The 23,660-nt window shown below is 51.7% G+C and overlaps 2 protein-coding genes across 10 annotated transcripts in view; one reads left to right on the forward strand and one right to left on the reverse strand.

Annotated features, from left to right (window-relative positions):
* Positions 1-13,472, reverse strand: part of OGDH (oxoglutarate dehydrogenase) — a 33,980-nt gene extending 20,508 nt beyond the window's left edge. The window contains exons 1-2 of one of the 7 annotated variants that reach the window (XM_081147404.1): positions 13,363-13,472; positions 5,320-5,565 (exon numbers count right to left, since the gene is read on the reverse strand). In XM_081147404.1, the coding sequence (XP_081003530.1) occupies positions 5,320-5,541 (222 nt within the window). In that variant the 5' untranslated portion in view covers positions 5,542-5,565; positions 13,363-13,472. Of the gene's footprint in view, positions 1-5,319; positions 5,566-7,454; positions 7,650-12,296; positions 13,005-13,362 lie in introns of those variants that run through there. The other 6 variants (XM_081147402.1, XM_081147400.1, XM_081147403.1 and 3 more) reach the window with 6 other exon arrangements.
* Positions 13,473-13,812: 340 nt separating this feature from the next.
* On the forward strand, positions 13,813-22,328 carry TMED4 (transmembrane p24 trafficking protein 4). 3 transcript variants are annotated; one of them, XR_013999531.1, is made up of 6 exons: positions 19,044-19,319; positions 19,437-19,537; positions 19,667-19,792; positions 20,036-20,182; positions 21,300-21,992; positions 22,123-22,328. XR_013999531.1 is itself a non-coding variant. In XM_081146920.1 (5 exons), the coding sequence occupies exons 2-5, from the start codon at positions 19,454-19,456 to the stop codon at positions 21,447-21,449; spliced, it is 507 nt and encodes a 168-aa protein (XP_081003046.1). In that variant the 5' UTR covers positions 13,813-13,893; positions 19,437-19,453; the 3' UTR covers positions 21,450-22,328. The 3 variants fall into 3 exon arrangements, 2 of the variants coding, with proteins under 2 accessions (XP_081003046.1, XP_081003045.1); XM_081146920.1 differs by lacking the exon at positions 19,044-19,319 and adding an exon at positions 13,813-13,893 and having other exon boundaries at positions 21,300-22,328; XM_081146919.1 differs by having other exon boundaries at positions 19,040-19,319; positions 21,300-22,328.
* Positions 22,329-23,660: the final 1,332 nt, after the last annotated feature.

Here is a 23,660-nt window from a genome sequence, read left to right on the forward strand (position 1 = left end):
CAAAGGCCAAGGCAGCCCAGAGGCAGGACAGACCCCTTCCTGCCTGTCTGTCCCCTGACCTCCTGCACCCTCATCACAGCCTCTGGGGCCCAGGCCTTGCTTGTGCCCTCACCCCCAAGACAAAGCGGGCCCTTGTATGAGAGGCAGCCCAGGGCTGGGGAAGGCCACTTAGGAGCTGGGGCTGAGGGAATGTGGTCAGAGGGAGAACTCAACCTGAGCCCTGAAATCTCGAGGAGGCACCTAACGTCTGGGCTGTTTTCTCAGCTGTAGGAGGAAGAGAAAAATCTGCGGTTGTCACAGGTCTGTGGTCAAGACCGAATCGTGTGGAACAGCAGTGAGCACAGTCCGTAGGCAGTAAGAGCCCAGCGTGTTCATGTCAGTCTCAGTTTCCTTTGTGCTCAGAGAACTGGCTCGTTCCTTCTTCCCTGCTCTCGGCTATTTCAGTTGAATGATTGTCCTCCTAATCCACTTGGACACTATGAATTCTAAGTTTATTCACCTCATGCAAAGGTAGGAGTTTAAAAAAAATATTTCAGAGGTCAGAGAGATGAAGACCTAATAAACTTCCACTGCAAAAAAAAAAGCCCCAACTATTAAACACCGGAGAGGCTGGAAACATGAAAACACTGTCTTCCTTCTCGGCCATTCATGCTCCAGTGTCCAAGGCTCTCCCGTCAATAAGCTATGGTCAGACTTCCTAAAGAACCTGCAGAATCGTCACTGGGTCTGTGTTCGCCTCCCTAGGGAGCGCCGCCAGGTGCCAGCCAGGTATGGAGTGGTCTCCTGTCTTTCACAGGCAGGCTTCCCTGTGCTGTCCAGGGCAGATAATAGCTGACCCCACGGTCCCCAACGACCACTGCCTGCTGCCACCAATCACAACCAGACAACCTGCTGGGGCAGGTGGAGGCCTGGGACATCCTCCTCGCACAGGGCAGCCCGCCGCCTGCCAAACTGTTTCCAGGGGAGCTTTGTAGAATGTCCAAATCTTCTGCAGTAAGAACATATCCCTCTTGTATTCAGAAGTTATTAAAAATCAAACTTCTGGGTGATGACCATACAACATGGTGAATATACTAAAAAACAGCTTTTATCTTCATAAAAACTGTAAGTAATACCTTCTTAAAATTAAAAAAATATATGTCTTTATTGATTTCAGAGAGAGGAAGGGAGAGGGGGAGAGAAACATCAATGATGAGTCATTGATCGCCTGCCTCCTGCAGGTGCCCGACTGCGGATCGAGCCCACAACCCAGGCATGTGCCCTGACCGGGAATCAACCGAGATCTCCTGGGTCAGAGGTCGATGCTCAACCGATGAGCCACGCCTGCTGGGCGTGAATTATATCTTAATGATAATTTTAAAGTGTTTTAACAAATCTCACTCTTCAAGGCCTTCCTGCTTTTCCTGTGCTGTCTGACTCTTTGCTGCTTGACTGGAACTGTTGGCTGACGGGTAGGACAGCTCTGAGGTTATCGTCCAGCATCAGTCACTAGGCACCTGCACCATGTACCTGACCCGGCCTCCCTCTGCCTCCTGGGTGGGACTCGGAACCCCAGGACATCCTTCCAACTTGCCCATCAGGCTACTCCCACCAACACTCACTGACCCTGCTCTACTGTGGTGAGAGGCTCTGTGTCCACCAGAGACAGAAACCCACTTACTTCTGGGAGAAAGGAGAGGCCACCTCCGTGTCCTCTCCCCAGTGCAAGGGAAAGCCCTGCTTGGCCCCTGCCTGGTTCGTTTCAGGGAAATACAAAGCTGACACACCAACACCCAAACATTTCCAACTTCCTGGAGCTTTGACGGCAGGCCCAAGCCAGCTCCTAGCATCCTGGGAGGGGCTCTGGCCCAGGGCTCCCCCTGGCCTCCATCCAAGCCTCCGTCACTGAGGGCCTGGCCTACAAAGAGCCCCTCCAACATGGAGATAATGGGGCAGGAGCTGCCCAGCCTCCCATGGCAAGAACCAATAGCAAGCTGCACCTGCTGCAGAAAACCTAATCAACTATCTCCTTTACCCCAAACCTGCTCCCACGCTGGCATCCCCACTCCTCTGTGTCTACAAAAAGTCCTGCTCTGGCCCTGGCCAGTGTGGTCAGTGGATCAGTGCATCGTCCTGTGCACTGAAAGGTTGCGAGTTTGATTCATATCTAGGTTGCAGGTTTAATCCCCGGTGGGGGTGCGTATGAGAGCAACCCTGTGTTTCTCTCTTACATCAATGCTTCTCCCCTCTCCCTTTCTCTCTCAAATCAGGAAGACGTATCCTAGCTGAGGATAAAAGAAAATCCTGCTCTGGACGCCCTGGGGGCTGCAAGAAAGCTGGGTGTGGTGTCAGCTGGATGAACCTGGACTGTACAGAGTCCAGAGGCTCCACCCCACCTCAGAGAGGTGCTGACCTCGGCAGGCAAGGGATTGCTACCAGGGAATGCAGGTGTGAGCGGCTCAGTGAGACAATGGACTTTGCCTCTTCACTGTCAGCAGATCGCAAGCATCTCAGCACCAAGCTCCCAGCAGTGAGTTCACACCAGAGACCATTCACAGAGGCTTCAGGGTTGGAGGGGCAGCAAGCGCTCCCATGGTGTCCCTCACTGTCTCAAAGGCCCCACTGTGTGTTGAACACATCAGCTGGCAAAAGTGCACGACTTAACGGGGCCTGCGCATGAAGGAACCCACCATGATGGGCCTGCCTGCCACAGCTCTGGGTCTGGGAGTCCCTGTTCCCTCCCACAGGCTGGGAGAAGCCGGGGAGGTCGCCTGGGCTCTGGGCCTGGTTCCTCACCTATGAAAGCAGGAGCCCAGGCTGCATAGGGGGACACCCCATGCCTGCACAGCTCCTTATACTTCAAATAGCACTTACAGGGACAAGAGGTTGATCAGAACTTAATCCTGGGTTACTAATGCTTATTTCAGCTGCCAAACTCTAGGACTCTGGGTTCTGGGCTGACTAAGCCACTTCCCCTTGTCCAACACCACTTCTGTGTTAGTCCTGCTGTCTCTATCTTAGATGGGAGTCCACCCTACCCACCCGCAAACACTCCCCAATCACCTGATGGCCACCCCAGGATGGACCAAGCCCCAGGTTCAAAGGCCATCATAGTGATAAATCAGGGACTGCCGATCCACCCCAGACGCCAGCACCATGCCAACCACGTTAAGTTCTGATCCTACCCAAAACCTTTTAACTACAAACAGGAAACCAAGGGCCACAGTCACCAAGGAAAACAGATGCATGGCATCTTAAAACAAGGGTTTCGCTAGTTCAGTTGGACAAATGGACAGTGACTCCTCAAGCAAGGACGGTCACCAGTGACCTGCTGGCCACCAGGTGCCTGTCTTCCCACCACCTCTCACAGGGGCTCTTTCAGGTTAGAAAGTATGGCAACTTCTGCCCAATGTCCCAGCACCAGCTCCTGTGCACATGGTCACTCATGTCACTACTGCAGGAAAAGGCTGTGCTGGGCAGTCTCTACAACCTCCCAACATGCCTCTCCTCTCTAAGCCAACCACAGGGCCCATGCCCTTGCTGAAAAGACGGTGACTGCCATCTGTCTGTACAGGACGCCCAGGTGCAGAGGCTGGTGGCAGACTGCCCACCCCACAGACCCTGCACAAAAGGTTCCTGCTTTGGGGCTCAGTGTCTTGAAGGACAGCACTGGCCTTCAGACCCCATCCACCGCAGGGCCTTGCTCAGACCATACCCAGCTGAGGACAGAAGCAGCTAAAATTGGGGGTTCTACTCGGGTATTCCTCAGTTACGGAAACCAAATGGATTTATGCTTGAGTAGAGCAATGCCGTTGCTTTTAAACCACAGGTAGCTCAGGGAGAGCATCTCCAAACTACTTCACTCTCTTCTCTTCATGGTGTGCAAGCAAAGCACCACAAACTCCAAGGTCAGCAAAGGAAAAGCTGCCTCAGCTCTGCCCTATCGACCTGAGAGTGCACAACACACCCTGGTCTCTGCCCGAGACTAAAGGCAGGGCCCCATCAGGCTGTCAGAGAAAGGACTGGCAGGCTATTCAGCAGCCAGGTGTCCCCCATGCCCCTCCAACACCCCAGGGTAACAGGTGAGCCTCATGCATTCAGGTGCTATTCTCTAAATCCAACTATAATTTAAGAAGTCCTTGTAAGAGGTCATACTTGGGAAAAGGAGGGCAAGGGGCAGGCCTGAGCACGAGAGGACAGTCTGGTTACGTAACCCCTGGGCTAAGTTTACTCTAGAGATAAGTTTGCAGCAACTGTCCTCGGAGACCTCTGGCTCCCCACACCCCAGCAAGGTCATACTCACAGCACTTCCTTCCAGGTGCCCACTGTCTACAGCCTGGGGAAGGCTCTAGAGCACCTCAGGGGAAGCCAGGCCCCACCGGGCTCAGGCGGCCATGGAAACGGGAAGGACCCAGCTAATGCCATGAGGTTCAGATAGAAAGGTGGCATTTCTGGTGAGACAGAGCCGGTGGCTCCCATAGTCATACGAATGCACCCAATCTTAAATGTCACTAACATGGCCCTTGTTCTCAGGGCCAGTGGAAGCTGGCTGTCCTCCGATGATGAGACCCAGATTCACAAGGAAGGAGACAACCGAGTGATGACATCAGCCTGCACTGAACACATCTCTGCCAACCCGAGTGCCTTCCACAGCCATCTCTGCAACCTCCCACACCTGCCCCCAGGCTCAGGAGCCTGAGCAACTTGGGGCCCTGCCTCCAGCTCCCGCACTGAGCTACTGCCTGACTTGAAAACCAAGAAATGATCAGTGAAACCCACAAATTTCCACTGGTCAAATGCTGTTAAGAAATTCTGCCACTAGGTGTACCTTGTACCAAGCAAATCAAGAGGAGAGACGCTAAGAAGGACATGCCTTACAGGTGACTCAGAGGAATCAGAAGAAAGCCTTCACAGAATTTACTTCCAGATACTGGAGAAATCCATGAGCATGGTGATCTAAATGTGAAGGACAGCGACGTCACATGAGTTGGCTTTAAGGGTTCTCAGGACACTGGGACAAAGGAGAGTCCGCAGCTCGTCCAGCTGCCAGCTTCTTTTCTCTAGCAGCCTCGCCGGGAGCCCGGAGGTGGTCCACTTGTGTCTTCAGGTCCTTGCTGGTTGACCACTATCTGTTCCAGAGAGCGAGGCACGCAGGGAGTGGGGCACCTCTCCAGAGGAGGTGGTTCCTGTTGGGCCTGGGTGGCCGCAGAGCACCTGGGTCACCGGGGCTCCCAGCCTCGGCCTGCCTGCCTGCCTGCAGGCTCCTCAGGACACTTACCTGGATGTCTGGCCAAGGTCAGCCACTCCAAATACACAAGGACCCGCTCCTGCGAGCCTTACCTTGTGAACACTCTTGGGGTTCTCCAGCCAGGCATAGTACATCTCCTCCACATAGTTGGAGCTAGTCCCGCTCAGGAAGGGCTCCGCAGCCACGGGGGCAGTATAGCACCGGATCTGCCCAAACGTCCTGGCGGCTGCTGGTCTGTTTTGGGAAAATGTCTTAACAGTCTGTGAGGCCGTCAACGGCCTCAACTTAGTAGCACAAGTCCTTAAGTGAAACATCCTTGTCCTGTTTCTCACAGCCGCCTGCACGAAAAAAGAAAGAAATGTCAGAAAGAGCATCTCAGCAGATAAAGCTGTGGGGGCAATTCGCAGGCTGTGGCTGAGGACAATGTGTGGAAGTGCAGGCGGCAGGGCCTCTGCTCCAGTTCAGGGGGCACTTGGAGGAGCAGGAGAGTCAACCCACACCCTCCTGGCATCTCTAAGTGTCCCAGGTTTATAGCCTAGAAAAGGCGTTGAGAACTGATGATTACAGGTTAGATCTGGATTAACTGCAGAATGAGAAAGATGTTTCCTTCCTATGGGGAAACTACGGAGCACCTGCTGGACTCACTATATTCTGTAGAACACAGAGATCTCAGGAAAAATACTTCTCAGATAATTTATATCTGAGCAGAAGAAAAAAATATTTAGAAAACATCACTGAGAAAGCACTGAGTGCCTGAGAGGCACAGAAGATGCCGCCTCCACGAAGGACGCCTCCGTCCAGACGGGACTGTGGTTTTCAGGCACCGGACATGGAAAAGTCGGGAGGAGGGAAGGCAGAGTGGGAAAGCTGAGGACACAGGGCGAGCAGGAGCCTCTGGTGCGGTGTGGGAACCAGGACCCAGAGGGTCAGAGGAAAGCGCTTATACAAAGGTCTATGCCCTGCACACCCTGGTCGGCAACCTGACATGTCAGGACTCCTCACAATCCCCACAAACTTCCCTTCCGTTTACAGATCAGCTTTCTGAGTTTCAGTTTCTCCAAGGTCACGGGGCCATTACAAGCAGAGCCAGGCTCCAAGCTCACTGCAAAGTCCCTGCTCTGCCTGACCCCTCCGTGATAATATGAACCTGGGCTTGAGGGAGGGAGATGGGATGGATATATTTATTTGCTTCTGACCCAAATGGACCTTGCACTTGATGGTCATACACCTACTAAATCTAGTTTATAACTCATCAAAAGTAGCCATTTTATAAAAGCTGATTGCCCACCAGACCGACAGTTTAGACTATTCCCAGAGGGCCTTGAACCACTTCCAAAAGCCCAGCATACCTCCAGGCGGGGACTGTCAGGAAGGCACAAGGATACTTCCAGGGAGCAGAAGGGGCCCTGGGAGGGGAGGGACACCTGGGGCAGGGCTGGGGCTCTTCAAAGCTCCTGCTTGGGATTAGTGCCCATGGCTTAGGCGAGGTGCTCAGGAATTTGCCTCAAAGCAAGCACCTGGCTGTGAAGGTGGAATCGTTCCACCTCCACACCTACCTGATCAGAATACAAGTAAGGGACACTGACAAGCGTCTTGCTGCTTAGAAAAGACCAGTCAGCAAAAGGGAAAGAGCACGATAGGTACTTTAAAAACAAACCAGCAACAAACAAAAACCTGCTCCTTAAACATTAAAGATGAGCAAGCAGCATGTTTTGAATACCGCTACAGAACGCAACCTTAAGTAACCCGTGTTTGTTTTTTAAACTGAAAAGTTAGAAGTTTTAAGTCACTTCAGTAGTCCTCCCTATACCCCACTCACTCCAATGTCTCCCACAAATAAGTTTAAGGCAGACAAAGGACCATTACAGACATCAAAGGCAACAATAAATACCATTACTGCTGCCATCAATGCTATTTTTTATTTTTATTACTTGGGTCCAGGGGAAGATATCAGTGTGCTCCCTCCAGTGTCCTTCCCATCTGGGCAACTTGAAGCACGGCTGAGTTTTCCTCTACAACACAGCAGCTCACCTCTGCGGTTACCCAGCTGCTGTGACGACCCCGTGAGCAGGTGCTATGCCGACCACCACCAACATGCTCTTTCCAGAGGGGTCCCTCCAGTGAGGCTGCAGGTTAATCATGTTTTCAGCTGTTCATAGCCTGAGTCTGACAAGCAGCTTGGTGCTGCCCAGCACAGCTACCAGAGAGCTGACAAGTTTCAAACTACCTTTAGGATGACTCCGTGGTCGGGAGCAGCTGCTCTCTGTCCAGACCTGAGGGACGACGGAGCAGACTCTAGGCTTACATTCTGGATTTCGGTTGATCAGATGCTGTTCTTCCAATCCCAGAGTCAGTGTCAGGAACAGCTAGCTCATCACTTGGTGGAGACACTCACTCGTTCAAACATGCTCATGAAACCTCTGGGTTGTCCAAAAAGTCTACGCATTCTGATCTGGTTTAGAGAAATATTCCTATTGGACAAGGGTGCCAAGAAGATTCCATGGGGGGAACATGGTCTTTTTAGCAGATGACGCTGGGACCACTGAATATTCACCTGCAAAGGGTGAAGCTGGACAGCACCTACCAAGTTAACTAAAAATGGCTCTAAGACCCAAATGTACAAGCTGAAACTGGGTGACTCTTAGAAGTCCCATATCTTCGAAGTTAAAATGCAGTAATTCTTGTGGCTTTCAATGGCATCTTAGGAAACCAAAATACAACAAAACAAAAAGATAAACTGGACTTCATCCAAATAAAAACGTCAGTGCCTCAAACGATACCACCAGGAAAGAGAAGACACAGAATAGGGGACAATACCTGCAAGTTATGTAACTGAGGAACTATTTACAGGACACATGAAGAACAAAGCCCGTAGCTCAACAGGAAGAAAAACACCCCAATTAAAAAACAGGCAAAGGAGCTAAACATTTTCCCCAAGAAAGATACACAAATGGCCAATGAGCACATTAACATAGTCCCAATGTCATTAGGAAAATGCTAATTGAAACAACATGATACGACTTCACACAGACTAGACCCAATCAGAAGCAAAATGCCAAGCGTGGGTGAGGACATGGACAAACCGGGAGCGCAGGCACTGCTGGTTGGAGTGCAAGCTGGTGTGGCCGCTGAGGAAAACAGCCTGGCAGTTACTCAAAAAGTTAAACATAGAGTTACCATAACACTCAGCAACTCTGCTCCCAGGAACATGACCAAGAGAAATGAAAACATACGTCCAATAGAAACTTGTACACAAATATTCACAGCAACATTATTCATACCGGCCAAAAACTGGAAAACCCCAAAAAATGTCCTTCAACTGAGGAATGGGTGTACAGAATGTGGGCCAGCCACACCATGGAATAGTACAGTGGGCAACACAGATGAACCCTGAAAATGCCACGTAAGGTAGAATAAGTCACACACAAAAAATGCATGATTTCATTTATAGGAAATGTTCAGAATACACAAATCTATACAAAGCCCACTGATGGCTGGTTGCCTAGGGCTGGGGACAGGAGTGGGAGAGGGATGAGATGTAATCACAAATGGGTAAGGGGTTTTTTTTAAGGGCCACAAAAATGCTCTAAAACTAGATTATGGTGATGGCTGCACAACCTTCTAATATACTGGAAAACAGTCAACTGCACCATTTAAATGGCTGAATCGTATGGCATGTAAATTATACCTCAATAAAGTTGTTTATGTTCAGGAAAAATGCAAGCAAACCTATCGGTGCCAATAAAGTACAAAAAAAGACACTCTTTGTAACCCATTAGTCTTAAGATGCAGGTATAAGTCTATCCATTGGACAAAAATAAGGTTTAAAAAGTAAAAACCAAAGCAAAAATTTGTTTTTAAGGGTTTGGAGCCCTGCCCATAGGAAACTATATGCTGAACTAAAGGAGAGCTTTACCTGTGCCTGTACCTCCCCCAGCCAGGCAGCACACACCCTGGTCACCTCCCCCCCGCACAGAATGGGGACACACAGGGACTCCTGATGCCTGTCGGCGTCACACTGCCCAGGCAGAGGGTGATTAAAGAGCCAACGTCAGCAGGAACAGCCTGTGTACAGCGTCTCAGGAAATGAATCTTGGAGGGGAAAGAGCACACGCATCACTAGGTGACTGTTACCCGTGTGTTGCCTGACAACCATTTTAAAAGAACAGCTCATCTTGAAAATATTTTTTCTTTTTTTTTGGTTTTGGACTTATTAAGACAATGCTTGCTACATACCAACGGCTGTTACTCCATGCCCACAATTATTTTAGTTCTAGTGGAGATGCAAAAAACACATGCATGGAGAGAGCACAGTATCAACCCTCCTCTGAACTAAGAACCTCACATTCAGTGTCTTTCCCTTGTAGCTCCGTCAAACATGAACTAGAGACAAGGAGGTGGACGATCACTTTTTAAATGGTGGAGGCCCTTACTAGCGGGAAAGGATTGAGCCCCGGGGCGGGGGGGTAAGGGGGGGCAAACAGGCAGTGACTCTAACTTGCTCCGGGTCCTTAATCGCCTCCTTCATCTGTGTTCAGTTTCCTTCGCTTTCCTGCCCCTCCATGTTTTCCTGTAATTATCATGTAAACATGACAGAACACTCTAAAAGTGTTTCTATGACTGGAGTTATAACTTACCAAGAAAAAAGACCAACCAAAGACACCTCTTAAAAGGCTGAAGTTCCCAAGATAAACCTAAATGCAAGTTAATCTGAGTGGGTAGCCGGTCAGATCTCTGGGAGGGATAACATGTCCACAGTCAGAATCCCAAACAAGCAAGCTTCAGACTGGGGGGCCTGCAGACTGACCTGTCCTCGCCCAGACTGTACCCTTGATGAGAGGTGTCCTGACTGCAGTGCTCCAGGGTGCAGGCAAACAGGCACTTTCAACGGTGTCATTTACTGTACAAATAATTAAATCTTTATGGAAAGCAAGGCCATTTATCCATATTTATTAAAACATTTAAAAACATAAACAGGACTTCCATTTCCCACTAAATGCAGCTAAAGACATGAAATATTACATTTAAAACAAAACAAGACTCTGAAAGGGTGGACAGAAAGGTGGGAAGGGTCTTTGGGGTCCAAAGAAAGATGCAGCATTGAGTTCTTGGTTTTCTTTTTGCTTTATATATCCCAGATCAGATGCTGGAGAAGCTGGCAACTAATGAAGACAAAAAACCCACAATAAAAGCCAACTTCCACTGTCAGAAGACAAGAAATAGGACAGCTTAACAGGACATAACATTTTTAGACAATAACAGCCCTACTGTAGTCACGCCCACAGAAAACACTGTAGCCCAGCCCCACCTTACCTGGTAATGTCAGAGGAGATTAGGGAAGTCCATCCCCATTAGGTGACAATGAGCCCCCATCAACTGTGTCAGTGGAGGCCAGGAAGGAAACCTGGATTCTACCCCCACCCAGCAGGAACAGGGCAGCACCCCTCCCTTCCCAGGCAGGGTGAAATCACAAAGGCCTAATAGGGAACTTACACCCACACAGCAGATACCAAGGAAGCTGGGTGGGGAACCTGGGTTGCACCCCTGCCCAACAGTGATGAGGCAGCACTGCCCCCTATCCCCCCATGAGCGTCAGAGGAAGCTTGTTCTTCTCAGAGATTTAAATAAGATCCTGTCTCATACCATAACACCCAAATGTCCAGGCTGCAATCAAAGATCACTTACCACATTGAAAACAAAGACGATCTCAACTGAAAAAGAAAAAGACAACCTACAGAAACCAACACCAAGATGCCAAAGATGCCAGAATCTTCTGACAGATTTAAGGAGTAAGCATCAAAATGCCTCCATGAGCAACTACTAACATGCTTGAAACAAAAGAAAACTAAAAGAAACCACTCAATCTGAACAACAGAGCAAACAGACTGAAAAAATGAACAGGGCCTCAAGGACATGTGGGACTACAACATGAGACCTTGTGATGACGTGAATGTGTCATCTGAATCCCAGGAGGTGCTGCAGAAGTATTAAGAGAAATAATGGCTGAAAACTTTCCAAATTGGGCAAAAGGCATAAACCTACAGATCTAAGAAGCTGAGTAAACCCCAAACAGAATAAACCCCAAGAAGGCCACTCCAAGACACAAGATAAACAAACTTCTGAAAACTATAGACCGACAACTTGAATAGCGTATTTATCAGAAACCATGGAGGCCAGGAGAAAGTGGCACTTTTCAAGTGCTGAAAGAAAATAACTGTCAACTCAGAATCCTCTATCCAGTGAAAATAACCTTCAGAAGTGAAATAAGAATCAAAACATTCTCAGACCTACCCTCAATGAACGGCCAAAGGAATTTCTCTAAACAGAAAGGAAATGAAAAAGGAAGGAATCCTGCAACACCACGAAGAACAAATATTGAGTAAATATAATTTCCTTTTCCTCTTGAGTCTTCTAAACTATGTGTAATGTTAAAGCAAAAATTACATGTCTGATGTGGTTCTGAATGCAGAGAAAACAGTTAAGACAATTTTTAACGAGAAAGGTAAAGGGACATAAATGGAGGTTGGGTTTCTACACTTCACCCAAACTGATAAAATCTTGACAGGAGTGGACTATGATAAGTTGTGTACGTATAATCTAATACCCAGACAACCACTAAAAAGCTTTACCAAGAGATAATCTAAAAAAATATGTAGTGTTCAGAGAGAGGAAAGTTCAAATAACCTACAAGAAGTCGGGTAGAGAAGAAAGCAGGGAAACAGAAAATAGCCCTTGCGGAAGTGTCTCAGCTGCTGGAGCATCTTCCACACACCGAAAGGGCCCAGGTCCGGGTCAGGGCACATGCCCAGGTTCTGGGTTTGACCCTGATGGTGTGTGTGTGTGTGTGTGTGTGTGTGTGAGCACGCGGGTCAGGGCACATGCCCAGGTTCTGGGTTTGACCCTGATGGTGGGTGTGTGTGTGTGTGTGTGTGTGTGTGTGTGTGTGTGTGTGTGAGCACGCGGGTCAGGACACATGCCCAGGTTCCGGGTTTGACCCTGATGGTGGGTGTGTGCGCGCGGGTCAGGGCACATGAGTGTGGGCAGTGTCTCAAAAAGACAGTTGGCATACTCGAGATCTTTCCCCAGCCTCCCGAGTCAGTCCTCAGCTACTCTGCGAGCACGGGTCCTACTGCAGTTTTCGCCCTGGGGGGGGGGGGGGTTCTGCACGAGAATCCTCGCGTGTCTGCTGCAAACCCCTTCGCCTGGGGCACGTCCTCAGGCTGCGGGGCGCGAGGTGCTCGCAGCGGTGGCGTCCAGTCCCGCGGCAAAGTGCGGGGCCGCCAAAAGGGCACCTCGGCCCCGGGGTCATGGCTCCTCTGTTCCGGGCGAAGGCGGACGGCGGGTGCCCGTCCGCTCAGCCGCCAGTTTCACGCCGTCAGTCCCGACGTACACAAGCCCGGGGGCTCCGGAGAGGGCCGGCCCGCGACAGGCTCTTCCTCCGGTTGGCCGTCGGACCTCGCGGAGGGCGAGGACGTGGGGGCTGCGGGGTGACCGCTCGGCAAGGGCGTCGCCCCGAGGAGCTCAGAGGAGGGGCGGGTGCCGTGGGGTACCGAGCACGGGGCGGTGAGCGCGGAGGGGCTCCGCGCACGTGGGGCGCTGCAGAGTGAGGAGCGCAGGGGCGACCCGGGCGGGAACCGACCCCGCACCGCGCCCGGGGAGGCGGGGCTCTGGGCCCACGGCCCTCGGCCCGCAGCCGCTTCAAGGACGCGCGGTCCCTCAGTCCCTCGGGGCGCGCAGAGGACGCGGCGGGGCGGTTCCGCGTGACGCCTCCCGGACCTTGGAGGTCACCCCGGCGGCTGGGCCGTTCCCTCACATCCGCCGCGCGGCCCGCCCCCCGCCCGCCCCAGCCAATGGGGCGCCGCTCCGCGCCCCGCGCGACCCCCGCGCGCGCCCGCTCCCGCCAATCTTCGCCCGCCAGGGGGCGCCCGCAACGCCATTGGCTGCCGCGTCCGCCCGTCAGCCCCCCGTCCCGCCCCGCCGCCCCCGTCAGCCCCGCTCCATCCAGCTTCACTCGCTGTCACCGCGGCGCCGGCGACAAGGGCGCGGCGGCCTCGTCTTCCACCGAGACTCCCGCGCCCTGCCCGACGGGCGCAGAGCCTCCGCCCCGGCCGGGCCCGGCGGCGGCGCGCACTCACCTCTCTCCAGCCCAGCTCCACCCGACTGAGGCGCCGACACCCCACTCCGGGGCACCAAACTCTCGACCCCGCCCAGGCGTGTGGCGTCAGCACGCAACCCCGCCTCCGGAGCAGCCCCCCGCCGCGGGGCGGGGCAGTGACGTCACAGAGCCGCGCCGCCGCCTCCCGCGGCGCGCCCTTTGGGAGGCGGGGCGGCGCGGAGGCTGCGGCGGGGGGCGGCCCTGGGTGCGCGGGGCCGCCCTGCGAGCCGCGTCTAGAGAGGGGTCCGCGCGGGACGGGCCGCGGGTGTCGGAGGCCTGCGAGGGGAGCCGAGGAGGGCGGGCGGCGAGGAGCCTGGGCCCGCGGGGGGCGGGAGGGGGCCGGAGGCCCGGGCGCACCGGCGCGTCGTGGACACGGGGGTCCCCCAAATGGGCCGCGGTGGGCGCCGGTGCACCCCGTGCAAGCGGGCGTCGGCTTCGAGACGTTGCTTCCTGGCCGCTGAGAGAGAAGCGGCGCTGCCGCCGGACACCGCGCTGACCGGCTGACCGCGAGGTGCGGCCCCACTTCAGGCTCAGCGAGAAAAGCGGTGTTCGCCTCGAAGTACGGGGAATGGCGGGCCGGCCTTCGGAGGCGGCGAGCCCCTGGCTGCGCGGAGGAAACCGCGCCCGCTTTATCTCGTTAATCCTCACCGGGGCATCTCCCACTGGCTCTTAGTGGGGCAGCGCCCGCCCGCTGACCGCCGCTCGCCGCGCCCGCCCCGCGGACGGGGAGCCCGCGGACCCACGGCTCGGGGCAGCGGGCGGCAGGAGGGAGCTGGAGCTTAGAGCGCTTTGTCTCCCCGAGTTGTGAGTTTATCTTCGGCGTTTGCGGCGGGCGATGCTGGGTTTCCTCCTCACAGGGAGGACAGTCGTCTTTGTAATAAACGGCCCCATTGAAAGACTGTATTGAGTAGGTAGCGTCGGAAGGCGGCGTCCAAGTGGCCGGCGTCGGGGAAGCCGCGTGCTCGCTGCAACCTCGAGACCAGGCCGCGCCGGGCGCTGCAGCAGCGGCCCCGGGGCGACGGGGGCAGGGATGTGACCCGAGACCTGCCCGCGGCAGCTGCGTAGAGGGCACACAGCTGAGTCGGCCCTAATCCAGGCTGGGGACCGTGTCACTCACTCGGGCTGCGATTCGGACTGAGCAGTTTCTAAACGGGAAGGGCAAAGGGGGGGGGGGGTGTTCTGTCTTGCCCTTAAGAAGGGAGCGCTGTATAAATGCTTGAAAGAACCACGTTGGGCCGATGGGCGGGATAAGGACCTGGAGACTGGGAGAAAGCAAAGGAACCAAGGGACAACCTCAGTGTGTTTTCTTTCCCTTTTTTAAAAATTGTGGTAAAGTATATAAATGAATATACTTGCCATTTAAAGTGTACAACTTAGTGGCATAATTACATTCACAATGTTGTACAGCCGTCACCATTATTTCCAGAACTTTTCACCACTCCAAACAGAAACTCTTAACCATTAGGTAGTAACTTCCCATCCAGTCCCCTCTCCCTTCTCCCTATACTTTCTATCTCTATAAACTGACAACTCTGAGTACCTCATGTAAGTGAATGCATACAGTACTTGTCCTGTGTCACTTATTTTTACTTAACATGTTGCAGGGTTCATCCATGTTGTAGCATGTGTCAGAAATTTTTATGGCTGAATATATTCCGTTGTATGAACATGCTGCACCTTTGTCTACCTATCAGTTGATGGACATTGATTATCCCAGTACCATCTGTTGAAGAGATGATTCTTTCCCCATTGAATGGACTTGGCATCCTTTTTGAAAATTAATGGGCTCTCTATATCTTGGGTTTATTTCTGGACTCTAAATTCTGTTCCATTAGTCTATATGCTATCTTTATACGAGCATCATACTGTTTTGATTATCATAGCTTGGTAGTAAGTTTTGAAATCCAGAAGTGAGTTCTCCAACTTCTTTTTTAAGATTGTTTTGGTTATGTGGCTCCCCTTGCAAATTCATATGAATTTTTTTTTTCAAACACTGCATTAAATTTATTGGGGTGACAGTGGTCAATATGAACATACAGGTTTCAGGTGTGGGCTTCCATGCTACAAGATCTATACATTGCTCTGTGTGCCCACCACCCAAAGTCACACCCTGTCCCATCACTGTACATCAAGAACCCCTTCACCCTCTCACCCCCTTTCCTCTGGCAACCATCACACTGCTGTTTGTGTCCACGAGTTCCACTTTTATATCCCACATCATATACATTTAATGTTTGTCTTTTCACCTTCTGCAAAAAAGGTTGTAGAAATTTTGATACAGATTGTGTTGAGTCTGTAGATTGCTTTGGGTAGTATTTACATCTTAACAATATTAAGTCTTCCAGACTATGAACATGGGATGACTTTTCCACTTAGTGTCGTCTTTAATTTCTTTCTGCATTGTATTGTAGTTTTTGGTGTACAAGTCTTTTACCTTTGTTAAATTATTCCTAGGTATTTTACATTTTTGGATGCATTTGTAAGTGGAATTGCTCTCAACTTTCTTTTCCATTTACTAGTGTATTGATTGTTGTGCATTGACTTGTGTCCTGCAACTTGACTGAATTTATTAGCTCTAGTAGTTTTCCTTTGGATTCTTTGGGATTTTCCATATATGAGATCATGTCATCTATGAATAAAGGTAGCTTTTCTTCCTTCCCAGTTTGGATGTCCTCTGTTTCATTTTCTTGCCAAATTGCTCTGGCTAGAACTTCTAGTACTTTGTTGAGTAGAAACGGTGAGTGAGGGTAAGCACTCTTGCCTTGTTCAGTCTTTCACCGTTAGGGTTACTGTGGGATTTTCGTAGATACCCTTTATCATGTTGAAGTTTTCTATTCCTAGTTTTTGGAGTGGTTTTGAGATGAAAGGGTGTGGGATGTGAAGTGCCTTTTCTCGATCAATTGAGGTAATCATGTGTTTTTCCCCCCTTTCATTCTATCATTGTGGTTTATTACATTGATTGATTTTCTTATGTTGGATTGTCCTTGCATTCATGGGGCAGATCCCACTTGGTCATGACATATAATTGTCTAAATAGGCTGTTGGATTTGGATTACTAGTATTTTGTTGAGGTTGTTTGTTTGTTTTTAGTTTTGTTGTTGAGTGTTGCATCTATATTTATAATGGATTTCCTCTAATTTTCTTGTGATGTTTTTGGCCTTAGTATTAGTGTAGTGCTGGCCTTACCCAGTGAGTTAGGAAGTGTTCCCTCCTCTTCAATTTGTCGGTAGAGCTTAGGTAGGATTGGTGTTAATTCTTTCAGTGTTTAATAGACTTCCCCAGGGAGGCCATCAGTTCCCTACCAGTTCCTGTTGCTGTTATGCCACTTCAGGTAATGTGTGTGTGCAATTGTTCATAATATTCTCTCAGCCTTTTTATTTCTCTAAGATCAGTAGTAATGTCTCTCATTTCTTTCCTGATTTATGTCTTTTTTTGTCAGTGTAGCTAAAAGTTTGTCAGGTTTGTTGGTCTTTTCAGAGAACCAACTTTTACTTTCATTGACTTTTTTTTTTTTTAATCTTCACCAGAGGGTATTTTTTCCTTTGCTTTTCAGAGAGAGTGGATGGGGGAGACATCAATGTGAGAGGGACACATTGGTTGGTTGCCTCCATGGGCACCCACACGGGCGCCCCGGAATTGAGCCTGCAACCAAGCCTGGCACCCTTCCGTGTGCGGGCTGACACTCTAGCCACTGAGCCAAACCGGCCAGAGCTCATCGACTTTTTAAATTTTTTTATTTATCTCTAATTTTTTAAATAATTTTTTAAAATCCTCACCTGAGGTTTTTTTTGTTTTTGGTTTTTTGTTTTTTAGACAGAGAACATCAATGTGAGAGAGAAACATCGATCAGTTGCCTTCCACGTGTGCCCTGGCAGGGATTTGCAGGCACCACCTTTTGGTGTGGGGGATGATGCTCCAGTCAACGGAGCCACGCCGGCCAGGCTACTTACCTGTGATTTTTATTTGTTCCTTCTACCTTTGGGTTAGCTTGCCTTTTTTTTTTCGTGTGTTTTTTCCTTCAAAATGTAAAGTTAGGTTACTGGTTTAATACCTTTTTTAAGTGTAGACATTTATGGCTATAAATTCTCCTCTGAACACTGCCTTCACTGCTTCCCATGGCTTTTGCTCAATATGCTTCTTCATCAAACTGTACATTCTTCGTTCATTGAATAAATATTTATTTATACCAGCCTGGTTCTCGGTGCTGGGGATACCGAGGTGAATGCGCCAGGCAGGCAGCATCTATATTGTGATGGGGCTGCCATTTAGGGTGAACCACCAAGACAGCAACGGATGGTTTCAAACCCATGACACCGGGCACTGCTTTAACTTTTAAATTTCATTTTAAGTAGGTAACATATACACATGGATCAAAAAGAGAGTCAAAGGCCCTGGCTGCAGGCTCGGCTGGAGCACCAGCGGTGCCCGGGAGGGGCCTTCAGGTCCTGGCAGGGCGCGCGCCCGAGTCCGGGTTCCATCCCTAGTCGGGGTGGGTGCTGGAAGCAGCAGGTGGATGTCCGTCCCTCCTTCCCTCCCTCCCTCCCTCAAAAAAAAAAGCAACCTGTTGAATGGAAAAAATATTTTTTAAGAAGGTCTAATTTGCAAACTCTGTCGCCTCTGGCTCCCTTTCCTCGTCGTCTGTTCGCGGCGTTGGGGGCGCCCTCGCCCCTTCCCGGGCGCCTCGTGGCGCGGGGTGGTTTGGGGGTTGGCCTCTCCCCGGACGGCCCAACAGGGCTTCGTTCCAGCGACGGGCGGCTCGGGAGGTGGGGTGTCAGCTGGGGTCCAAGTGGAAATGGGGGCGCGAAGGCCCGGGCCTCGGCCCCGCGCGGCGGGTCCCTCGGCGGGAGGAGCGCGGCAGCGGGAGGGCGGCGCTGCCGCACCGCGCCGGGGTCGCGGCTTCCCGGGACCGCGCGCCTTCCCCTCGCCGTGCGCGTGGCCCCCCGCGAGTTCCGCAGGGCCGGCCGGCGGTCACGTCCTGGGTGTGCCGCGTTAGCTCGAGCTCCCGTGCCCTGCGAGGGGAGCCCCCCGGGCTAGACGCGCCGGCCGCCTTCGCCAGGGCGGCCATGACGTAGATAAACACGTTTATGTTGACTCCCGGGAGGCAGAGAGGCGTCCGCGGGGAGGGTCCGGGACGGGCCGCCTCCTGCGCGCCCCCTGCCGGGGATGGGCCCAGGCCCCGACCTGGAGCTGACCCTGGTTCCCCCGTCGGTGCCCAGCCAGAGCCGCACTGGGGCAGGACGGCCACCTTTAAAATCTAAGACCGGGTCGTTCCTCAAACAAAACCCCCTAAGGGGCCCTCACTTGCCAAAGCCCGTAAGAGGCCCACCGGCCTACGAGCCCCGCCCGCCCGGCCGGGACGGCTCTCCTCCCGCGGCCCCGCCCTCCGTCCCGGCTCCCTCCCAGCTCTCGCGGGATAACAGGCGCACGCCCACCGCGCGGGCCGACCCGACGCTGGGCCGGGGCCAGAGGGGAGTTTCGGCGCAGGCGCGCTCCCCATGCCGTCCCGTTACGCGTACTCGAGCGGGGCGCAGGCGCACGCATGCGCGCTGGGCTGAAGGCGAGCCTCGCCGGTACTGGACACGTCACTAAGGGGCGCCAGAGCCCCTCTCCCAGCCCCGGGGTCCCGCGCATGCGCACTCTCCGCTCGCCTGTGCTCCAGTTGGGAAGACGCAGGGCGAGCGTCAGTGCGCGCGCGCGCTCTGCGCGGGCCGAGCTGAGCTGCGTCGCCGGGAAGCGGGGCGCAGGCGTGCGCAGGCGCGTTGGCCGAAGGGCGCGCGATGACAGGTGTCGCGTCCCTACGGCGACCTGCGATGGGGCGGCCGGCCTTGCTGCTGCTCGCGCTGTGCGCGGTGGGCGTCCGGGGGCTCTACTTCCACATCGGCGAGACCGAGAAGCGCTGCTTCATCGAGGAAATCCCCGACGAGACCATGGTCATCGGTTAGGCCGGGCGGGGGTGGACAGGGCCCCGCGCGGCCCCAGACGCGGACGCGGCCCCCTTCCGAGCGTGGGAGCCGGGTAGACGGGCCGCGTTGTGACAGCTCTGTCGCTCCGCAGGGAACTACCGCACCCAGATGTGGGATAAGCAGAAGGAGGTCTTCCTGCCCTCCACCCCCGGCCTGGGCATGCACGTGGAGGTGAAGGACCCCGAAGGCAAGGTAGGCCCTCGCGGGCTGCATCAGGCCGGCCTCCTCTGGAGCCCTCTGGGGTGCGCGGAGTCTGGAGAACATCAGCTGCCCCTGGAGAGGTCAGTGCGGGTGGGGCTTTCACTGACTGCCGTGTTGCAGGTGGTGCTGTCCCGGCAGTACGGCTCCGAGGGACGCTTCACCTTCACTTCCCACACCCCTGGTGACCATCAGATCTGCCTGCACTCCAACTCCACCAAGATGGTGCTCTTCGCTGGCGGCAGGCTGGTAAGAGAATGTTCTTTGGCTACAGCTTGGAACCTCTCACTTGGTTCCAAAGTCCTGATTTATTGCCATTGTAATTTATGACACTGTGGCATAGTCACAGCTGGGGAAACAGATGTTGACTTTCTGTCCCACAGTCAAGTGTAAGAGTGGGTTGCATAGTCTGGAACAGGCCATCTGAGGCTCCCCCACTCCTGTTTCTTACTCTGTGGCTTTGGGGCTCTGACCGACCCTGTGTCCTTGTAGCGTGTGCATCTAGACATCCAGGTCGGGGAGCATGCCAACAACTACCCTGAGATTGCGGCCAAGGACAAACTGACAGAGCTGCAGCTCCGAGCCCGCCAGCTGCTTGATCAGGTGGAACAGATCCAGAAGGAGCAGGACTACCAAAGGGTAAGGGCATGTCGCTGTACTGGGACCTGGCAGTTGACCTTTATAACCACCACACCCACTGAAGTTTCTGCTTGGGGCCTGCCCCATGCACTGTTCAGAGTGTGGAATGGAGGGTATCAGAGCAGTGATTTTCAACCTTTTTCATCTCATGGCACACATGAACTAATTACTAAAACTCTGCAGCACACCAAAAACATATTTTTTGCTGATGTGGAAAAAAAAAAGGTATAGTTTTTTTGTTTGTGAATCCTCACCTGAGGATGTTTTTTCCATTGATTCTTGGAGAGAGTGGAAGAGAAACATCGATGTGAGAGAGACACATTTATTGGTTGCCTCCCAACTGGGGCCGGGAATCGAACCTGCAACCTAGGTACGTGGTCTTGACTGGAAATTGAGCCTGAGAACCATAGGACCCTTCTGTTTGCGGGTCGACACTCTAACGACCCAGCTGCATAAGCCAGGGCTAGGTATAATTTCAATTCATTCACACTGGACGGCTATTGTTGTGCTGGCCATTGTCATTTAAATATATATGTATGTCTATTGATTTCAGAGACAGGAAGGGAGAGAGAGAGAGAGATAGAAACATCCTTGATGAGAGAGTCATTGATTGGCTGCCTCCTGCACGCCCCCTGCTGGGGATTGAGCCCACAACAGGGGCATATGTCCCAACTGGGAATCGAACCACGATCTCCTGGATCATAGGTTGATGCTCAACCACTGAGCCATGCTGGCTGGGCCTCATTTCTTTATTTGACAATCTAAGGGAAAAGAGGTCAGTGCCCCTGCCTAGTCAGTCAGGAATTACATGTTTTAAAAATTGTTGCGGCACAACGGTTGAAAATCACTGGTTTAGAGGGCTCTTTAAGTTCTGAAGAATAAAGTGAAAATCTAGGCATCGCCTGTTTACCTTGGGATCTTGCTTGAAGTGGTAGGAGTATGATGTCTCAGCAGAGATGCTTGTGGAGAGGCCACAGATCAGTTCTGTGGGGCACTCCCTGTGGAGTAAGGCAGTACAGAAGGTGTTTACACAGTTGAGTGGTCCTATACGGGGGAAGGGGGGAGGGTGGGGTAGTTTTACCTGCACATTTAATCCTGGGTCCGTTGTCCCACACAGTATCGTGAAGAGCGCTTTCGTCTGACCAGTGAGAGCACCAACCAGAGGGTCCTGTGGTGGTCCATCACTCAGACTGTCATTCTCATCCTCACTGGCATCTGGCAGATGCGTCACCTCAAGAGCTTCTTTGAGGCCAAGAAGCTAGTGTAGTGTCCTCTCTGTATGAAATTCCCTCTCACCTCAGTTATTTGGTACTTTCCCCACAGAATACCTTATCCACCTAGCTTGTGAGGGGAAAAAAAATGAAAAAAAGAGTATAAACCACATTGGTTCCCTGGCAATAGAGCATCCCGATCAGCCACTTGTAAACACTGGTTCTCAAGGACACAGGACATTGGTCCAAGCTTTCAAAGATGTCTTGGGGTTTGTGCAGTCAGAACTGACCCAGGACTAAGTCTTGCTTCTTTCACCTCCAGTGATTCCCCTTCATCCTCTCACAAAATGAGCAAATGACGTCTTTCCTGTAACTTCTGTCTACTGGTGCCGTAGGAGAAGGAAATGCCCTGCCAAGGAGGTCCCGCCTCCCTGCTCCCATCAGTCCTGGGTTCACTCAGTGGCTTCGTGAATGTAAATAAGGGACGGAGGCCCTAGGGGATTGAAATGTTTTTCTATATATTAGAACTATTTTTTGATAAATTATATATTTTCTTTGCTAGTTGAAGTGTTACTGCCTGTGTGTGACTAGCTGACAATGCCAATGCAGCCCTCTATGCATTCTGTTTACCCACACATTTTTGATAACTACTGTGGCAGCTCTCAGGTTTTCAGCCGTCTGTGGGCCAGAAAGCAGATGTCCCAGCTGCTATCGAAGCTGTATCAATAGAGGGCCAAGCAGAGAGTCCTCTGGGACACTTGAGATTTCATCAGATGGGGCCTCAGTAAGACTGAGGTCCAAACAGCTCCCCAAGGCAGGATACTCTTCCCCTCCCTCTTCCCCTGATCTTTATTTAAGCTATAGTAAATGTTTTCATGGACCAGGTTTGGTTCTTTATACAGATTTTTTCCAGTGAAATAAAATGTGTTGTACTAGCTGTGTTTGAAATGAAATAAGAGGTTGTGGGAAGTGGAGGCACATGGACATGAAGGAAAGACGACCTCTGCAGCTGACCTGCAGTATGTGGGCTTATGGTGCTAGGGTGTGGCCTGACCACAGTCTTAGGATGTGGGTGACGAGTGGTTGCTCAGCCATTCAGAGGTCAACCAAGTAGACGCATCAGCAAGGGATCGTGGGAGGGGGCTAAGGCCCCGGATCATAAGTTTAAGCAGATCTCACTACACTTCCCTCATGCTGTCTGCTGTAGGAAACAGTGCCATTAGTTGCCCTTTCTTGACATTTTACTTCATGGTTTTATCTGATCTACAGAACTAAATTCTCCCCTTCATATTTCTCTCTTTATGTCTGATACTATTCCATATATGTAGCTATTTTTACTTGTAAAAATATATGCAATTTAGATTTATGGGCATTGTCATTTAATATTTTTGTAATTATTTTTGAAATTCTACATATTCCTCATATTTTTAATTCTGGATGGCCGTGTTAGCCCAGTGAGGGGAAATGCCATAATTGACATATCCAAAATTCTTTGGAAATTTAGAATAGTTGTCTTCATGTTAATGTTAACAGAAAATCAGATGGAACTAGCTGGCTGTGTGGGCCACTGGCCTGAGGCTCTGGGGGAGTATGAGACATGTCAGGAAGGAACATGTGTCTGCCTTGTGGCTGCTACTAGGAATCCAGCCAGTAAAAGAGACGAGTCTGGGCTGTGGGAGGACAGGGAACTACAGGTGAGAGCTGAGGCTGGCTTCAAAAGTCTGCCAGTGGTAGACACCATTGCATCTTAATTATGTCGATAGGTCAGTAAGTCCTGGATTTCTCCTGTCAGTTTTTGACAGGAAGGGGAGCAGAGTAAGGACAGATGTGGGACTGCATTACACTACCCTGATGGGGCAGGTGGGAGAAAAATTTCCATACCGCTATGTGGTATTCACATATATTACAGCCTAAAATTTTTTTAAAAGTTTGGCTACATCCACAGAATCCTGGTGACACCCTCACCCCCATCGTACCCTGATTTCCTTTCTGAAATTCTTAGAGCATATTAACGTCATTACCAAACAGCCTTCCACCTCCTTACCTTAAAAAAGGAAGAAAGAGGGTTGAGGGAGCCATTCTATTCATGCCGTCTGCCATCCTGGCTTGGTCCCTAGCTCTAACGGACTGGCAGGCCCCATCTCCATCTTCTGGTCCCAGCCTCACTTGACCTGTGGTGCATGAACTGCTCTGTTCTCACCCTCACCTCTGGCAATCATGCTGGGCCAAAGTCAGAGCAGATGCAAAGGGCCACCAGGGAAACTCAT

This window comes from Miniopterus schreibersii, assembly GCF_964146895.1.
Source record: "Miniopterus schreibersii genome assembly, chromosome: 9".
Taxonomy (NCBI): domain Eukaryota; kingdom Metazoa; phylum Chordata; class Mammalia; order Chiroptera; family Miniopteridae; genus Miniopterus; species Miniopterus schreibersii.